Source organism: Arachis hypogaea, chromosome 19 (assembly GCF_003086295.3).
Source record: "Arachis hypogaea cultivar Tifrunner chromosome 19, arahy.Tifrunner.gnm2.J5K5, whole genome shotgun sequence".
Taxonomy (NCBI): Eukaryota; Viridiplantae; Streptophyta; class Magnoliopsida; order Fabales; family Fabaceae; genus Arachis; species Arachis hypogaea.
Window position 1 is genome coordinate 62065755 of NC_092054.1, and position 7225 is coordinate 62072979.

The 7225-nt window shown below is 37.0% G+C and overlaps 1 protein-coding gene across 1 annotated transcript; it reads right to left on the minus strand.

Moving 5' to 3' along the window:
* Positions 1–558: 558 nt before the first annotated feature.
* On the minus strand, positions 559–930 carry LOC112778400 (uncharacterized). The gene has a single exon (XM_025822719.1). The coding sequence runs from the start codon at positions 928–930 to the stop codon at positions 559–561; it is 372 nt and encodes a 123-aa protein (XP_025678504.1).
* Positions 931–7225: the final 6295 nt, after the last annotated feature.

Below are 7225 nucleotides of genomic sequence, written 5' to 3' on the forward strand. Positions count from 1 at the left end.
AGATTACAACCCCATCAGGCTGCAGAATACGCCGCGTCCCCTGCCACCAATACTGAGCCTCGCCTTGCAGCTGATAAGTTCCAAATTCAACCCACTGCTCCTCAAGTACCTGTTGAGCCATCGTGGTCTCGGTTCTATCTCCTCGGCTCCATAATGAGGTGGGAGAACTCGACTAACTTTCCATCCCTGATCGCTTGCTCCAGTGCATCCTTCAAGTCGAAGCAATCCTATGTCTTGTGCCCGTAGCCCTTGTGGTAGTCACAATAAAGGCTCTTGTTCCTTCCTGTTCATTCCTTCAAAGGTCGGGGCTTCGACAAAATTCCCTTCTCGGCTATTTGTTGGTAGACTTCCATAATCGGCACGGTGAGGGGGTGTAATTAGTGAACTTCCCGACACGAGGAAACGGCCTGGGAGTCTTACTTGGACCGCCATCCCTGGTGTGTTCTTTTTGTCTTTCTCCACTCCCGTGATGCCGGTCCTGATTGTGAGAGGGTTGCCGTTTGTTGGCAGCCACGACCTGACCAATTCTTCATCGTTAATGTACTCCCTGGCTACACATTAGATCTCCTGCATTGTCCACACCGGCTTCGTGGTGAGGTACTTTCTGAAGTCCTCGTTTAGGAGTCCGTTCGTCAGGCACAAGCTTGCGACCGAATCCGTCAGCCTGTCGATCTCCAAGCACTCATCGTTGAATCGGTCTAGGTATTTTCTGGTCGGCTCACCGGATCTCTGGGTCACTCCAAGTAGATTGATTGGGTGCTTTGCCTTCGCTATTCTGGTTGTGAATTGGGCTAGGAAGGCGCAGCTGATGTCCGAGAACCTGGTCACTGAGCCCTGCGGGAGGTTATTGAACCACCGAATTGCAGGCCCCGCTAAGGTGACCGGGAAAGCGCGGCACCTTACCTCGTCTCCCACTCCCTCCAGGTTCATTCTGGCTTCGAAAGCTGTAAGGTGCTCCTGCGGGTCTTAGGTTCCGTCGTACCTCATGTCCGTTGGCTTGTCAACGTGTTTTGGCAGCTGGACCTCGAGGATGGAACGATGGTATGGGGTTGCGCCCATTATCACTGGTCCCTGCGTTCTGGTCGTTCTTCCCTCGTCGTTTTCTCGACGAGCGTCCTCATGGTCTCGCTCTGTGGTGCGCCTGCCGTTCCTGGCATATATGAGGGGGTCATGGCACCTCTTTGCACGTGCTCCCTCCCTGGCATTTTCGGGCTCGGATTGTGGGCTAGCTGTTCGTCGGGAGCGGCTTCTCGAGACGGATCGGGAGTAGCTCGATTCAAGAGATTGTTGACGAAGTTCTCGGTCGGCCAGCCGGCGTTCCAGGTCTTGTATCCTGTGGCGTAGTTCTTGTATTATTCTGGCGCTGTTGTCGCCAGTTCCTCCGAAAGGGCGTCTTTCGGGAGATCGTGTGGTTCGTCTTGGCAGGGACCTAGTGCGCTGCCGGGGAGAAGCCGCGGAGGCTTCCCCTCTGCGCTCGGTCTCGCGGCCTATTTCTCCTGGGCCCAGAACAACATCCATTCAGGCGATAATTTCCCACAGACGGCACCAATGTTCGGTAGGTCGGGTACCGGACGGTTCGGGTTGGTATCCCAGTTGAGGAGGGGAGATCTCACCTGGTCGTGCGTCACCGAGTCGGGGTAGGCGACGTTCCAAGTACTTCGCGTGAGGAGGGGGTGTCTCCTGCAAAGACATTCCGACGCTCTAGTCAGTGATATGTGCAGGCGAAAAAGGGTATGTGGCATGTAACGTACCTTGGGAGAAGGACAGGACCTTCCCCATATATACCATGTCAGAGGTGGGCCCATCAAGGACAGACCCACCTTCCTTGATGCCTCCTTCTCACAGCTGAAGTGTAGCTAGCAGGGACACATGTCCAGATCGGCGATTGAGCGTCTCGCTCCTGACCGTCCGGGTCGGGTGGTGCTCGGGTCAGGCCGGCCCGCTAGTGGTTTGGGCCAGGCCGTAACAAATTAATAGATCAAAAAGTCTAATACACCACTGACAAAATTAAATCAAATAAGCAATAATTTTCATTTCATCGTCACAAAAAATCTTGAATAACCAAAAAATGTAGAATATTATCATCTTTTAATTCCTTTTAGAAATATTTGCCCTCTATTTTCCACCATCAATTTAGCACAATAACTTGCTGCAGTCTCTCATTTCTACTGACTACACAAATTTCAACAAAAAATCATACATTCTATGGATAAAGCAATGCAAATTAATATATTTAATATATTACAATTTTTGTAACGGAGTCAGTTAAAAAAGAATTGAAAGAGAAGGTATACCCGATGGAGAATTTATAATGGCAGCCAAGTGGTGCATTTAGATCTTCTATCAAAGTAAGGTCATTTTTCCTGAAAATGAGCAACTGATGATGGATTACCAAATTTTTAAATTTTTATCTTATCTTATGTTAGTTTTTTAATTTTAAAATCAAATCTTTTAAAAAATTATATCTTTTTTAAAATTTTATCTTATCTTTTTATCTTTTTTTAAAAGTAAAAAATTTAATATTCAAAATTAAAAAATCTTATCTTATCTTATTTCAAATTTTAAAATTCAATTTCAAAATTTAAATTTCAAATTTTAAAAATTAAACCTTTTCAAATTCAAATCTTTTTCAAATCTTTATCTTATCTTGTTTGAATTTCAAAAATTCAAAATTTAAAATTTCAAAATTTAAAATTCAAAATTTAATTTTCAAATTTAAAATTCAAATTTAAAATCTTTTTAATTTTTAAAACTTATCTTTTCTTAACTTCCGTATCTTATCTTTCTTACCTAACTTATCTTATCTTTTCTATCTTATCTTCCTTTAAATTTTAAAATTAAATCTTTTTCAAATCTTTTCAATTCTTATCTTATCTTGTTGACTTTTTTTAAAAAATCAAATCTTTTCTAATCTTCTATCTTATCTTATTTTCAAATCTTTACTTAATTAGTTACTTTTTTTTCTCTCTCTTCTTTTTCAAAACTTCCTAACTAATTCTTCTCTCTCCTAATTTTCAAAATTCCTTCTTCTATTTCTCTCTTTTATTTTTAAAAATTTATAATTAAAAAAGATGCATCTTTCTTTGATCTGGAAGATCCGACCTTGTCTATGGCGTTTTGAGTAGATCGTTAAGGAGAATAGCCTGCAGGAACTTCACCCTCAAGTAGAGATGGATCCACACCAAACCTGGGTTTCAGATCCGGAGGAGTATTGACAGCTGCTCAAACCAGTGTCAATCACATACAGCCTGCCGTTGAAGAAAACACTCACAAGCAAAGAGAGCAGTAGTACCAGAGTTAATTCAGAAAGGCAAAGCAACTCCAACTCTCAACTCTATTCCCAGCATATAATTCCTATTATTCCTTTAATAGTTTCATGATACTTCATCCAACTCCATATACTTAATCCAACAACTTCTGATCCGCCTAACTAAGACCTGCAAGACAACCTTAGCTTGCTTCAAGCCACAATCCTTGTGAGATCGACCCTGACTCGCTCAAGTATTACTTAGACGACCCAGTGCACTTGTTGGTACTGCTGCTGTACGAAAAGTGTGGGATTTGTGTACATGCGTACCAAGTTTTTGGCGCCGTTGCCGGGGATTGTTGAGTTTGGACAAACTGCCGGATTGTTTTGCTCCTTAGATCATGTAAGTTTATTTTACATTATTTTAATTGAGTCTTTAAATTTTGTTTTCTTCTTCTTCAATTTTTTTCGAAAAATTCTAAAAACATTTTCAAAAATATTTTTCTTTTTTTTTTGTTTAATCTTTGTTCTTGTTTTGAGTCTTTTGTTTTTGTTCTTGTTGTGTTTTTTGATTTTTATGAGTCTTTCTTTCTAAAAATTTTTCAAAAATAATTTTTCTTTGTTTAAATCTTGTTTCAATTTTTAAGTTTGGTATTTTCTTGTTATTTTTCTTGTGTTTTTCGAAAATTTTGTTTTGGTTTTCTAAAAATTTTAAGTTGGTGTTCTTAAGTCTTGTATGTGTCTTGATCTTAAAATTTTTAAGTTTGGTGTTCCTTGGTGTTTCTCTCCAAAATTTTTCGAAAAACAAGGGTGCTAGATCTAAAAATTTTAAGTCTTGTGTCTTTTGTGTGTTTTTTTCTTTCATCATAAAATTCAAAAATAAAAAAATATTATCTTTTCTTATCTTTTTAATATAATTTTTAAATTTTTAAAATAAAAATTCGGATTTCAATTTTAAATTTTTATCTTATCATATCTTAGTTGTCAAGTTTTTAAAAATCAAAATTTTCAAAAATTAAAAATCATACCTTTTTCAAAAATCTTATCTTTTCAAAACTTATCATATCTTTTTTTTCAAGATTTAAAAAAAAAAATTCTTATCCTATCTTTTTCAAATTTCAAATTTTTTTAAAATCATATCTTTTTCAAAATATTTTAATTTCTTATCTTATCTTATTTTTAAAATTGAAATCTTTTCTCATCTTATCTTTTATTTTTATCTTTTCTTAATTAATATCTTATCTTCTCTCTCATATTTTTCAAAATCACCGCACTAACTCTCTCTTCTTAATTTTCGAAAACCACTTCTCTTTTTCTCTCTCTTATTTTTCAAAACCTCCTAACTAACTCTTCCTTCCTTAATTTTCGAAAATAATATCTTCTTCTCTCTTATTTTTCAAAACTACCTAACTAACTCTCTTCTCTCTTAAATTTCAAAAATTTCTCTCTCTTCTCTTCTCTTCCTTCTATTTTTTGAAAATCAACATTTAAATTTTAAATTCTTTTTAAATTAATAACCTAATTTTTGAAAATAATTAAATAAATAAAAAACAAAACATATTTTAATTCTTTTTACTTTTTCTATTTATACTTCTTCTCTTCTCATCTCTATTTATTCGAACTCTACTTCCTTTCCTTGTTCTACTTCAACTTCTTTATCTTCTTTCCTTCTTCTTCACATCTAACTGGAAGCTCTTTGATCCAAGTGGCACAAAAAGCTTTCTTCTTTTCTATTCTCTTTTACTCTATCTTCTTTTATTTACTCTTATCTACTATTTCTAAGGTATTTTACTTCTACTTCTTTTATTTATTTTTATTGTTATTTTTTATCTTATTCTTCTTTCTCTACTTCTGACTTTAAGGAGGAGCTTATTTTCTATTGGAAGTCTCTTTCTTTTCTTTCTTCTTTTCTTCTTGTTTATGACCAGGAATAGGGATAAAGAACCCCTCTTGACTCCTGATCCTGAACTTGAGAAGACTCTGAGGAGGCATTTACAACTAGCTAAAGCACAACACTCCAGAAGAGACCTCTCATAAAGTTTTGAATAATCACTGGAGGACATGGCCGAACCACAAAAGGAGTCCAGAAAGGTCCTTGGGGACTTCACCATGCCTACCTCTGAATTTTATGGCAGAAGCATTGTTGTACCTGTCATTGGAGCTAACAATTTTGAGCTTAAGCCTCAGTTAATTTCTCTTCTACAGCAGAACTACAAATTCCATGGACTTCCACTAGAAGATCCACATTAGTTCTTAGTAGAATTTTTACAAATCCGTGATATTGTAAAGACTAATGGAGTTAATCCTGAAATCTATAATCTGATGCTCTTTCCCTTTGCCTTAAGAGACAGAGCTAAGTTCTGGTTGGATGCCCAACCTAAAGAGAGTCTTGACTCTTGGAAAAAGCTGGTTAATGCTTTTTTGGCTAAGTTCTTTCCTCCTCAAAAGATGAGAAAGATTAGAGTGAAAGTTCAAACCTTCAGACAAAGAGAAGGTGAATCCCTCTATAAAGCTTGGGAATGAAACAAGCAACTGATCAGGAGATGTCCTCCTGATATTCTCTCAGAGTGGTCCATCATAGGCATGTTCTATGATGGTTTGTCCGAGATGTCCAAAATTTCATTGGACAGCTCTGCAGGTGGATCTCTCCACTTGAAGAAAATGCCTGCAGAAGCCAGAGAACTCATTGAAATGGTTGCTAACAACTAGTTCATGTACACTTCTGAAAGGAATCCTGTAAATCATGGAATCCCTTAGAAGAAAGGAGTTCATGAAGTTGAGACACTAAATGCTATAACAACCCCAATTTTCGAGTACGTGAGATATTTTCTGAAAGTACGAATTTCTCCAGAAGATCAGTAAAGGAAACACCTCTTCTATATCAACAAGTATCTTGATCCTCATTGTCATTATGTCATCCTTAAGCTAGAACCTCTTCTGAGGCAAGCTCGATAACGCAATCACGAAGAACCTAGTTTTTGAACCGTATCGGTTAGGGGTTTTGATTCTAGTTTCTGTAAATAGTCTTAATTTGACAAACCGACTTGATTCATGAGAGATGAGAGATAATAGGATAATATCATCATTATATTAGTATTAGAAGCTTCTTGAATGATATTATAAGGTTATCTGGTCAGCTTTAGTTAAAAACAGAAAATCGGTTTAACCGGGTTCACAGTTTACTGGTACAGCTTAGCACCAGCACTCTCTGATGACTTTAGCAATGCTAAGGCCTCATTATACATGTTTTATTCTCATAATAAATATGTTACTAGTGTCATTTATTCTAGTATCTTAGAAAATAATTTTTAGAGATATTTTTACAAGTGTTCCGATACATCTAGTTTTAGTAGTTATACACCTGAGATATTTTAATATTATTTTAATCCACCTCCAAGCCAACTAATCACAACTCACCCTACACCCCCAAGACACTCCAAGGTTGTCTCATTTCTTCATTTTGGACGAAAATAACAAGAGAGAAAAGAGTGAAACTTTCATGAACACTTAATCTTCAAAGCTTGATTTCTTTTGAACTAAAACTCAAATCAAAACTCCAATTTCACCAAAATGATCCTCTCTTCTTTCTCTACATAACCATATAACATATCAAGGCTGGAAATAAGGTGAGATGGCTGTCTCCCTCCCTCTTCAATTCGGTTTTCAAGGAAACATGCTTAAACAAGTGTTTTCTTGATGTTCTTCCTTAGATCTCTTGCTTAGCTTGACTTGTGGGCCAAAGATCTTTGATTTCCTGCACATTTAAGGTCAGGATAACCTTCCTAAGATGCTGATGAATTTCGTTTAGTTGATGGTTTAGAGTTTTAAAGTTGTTCTTGATGTGTTTTAGGAGGAAAAAGTGCTTTAAGAACAATTCAAAGAGTAACCGGATTTGGAGTAGCAAATCAAGGTAGGGTTTAACGAATTTAATCTTGATTGATTGTGTTTGAGTTGTGTGATTATGATATGGTTTGGTTA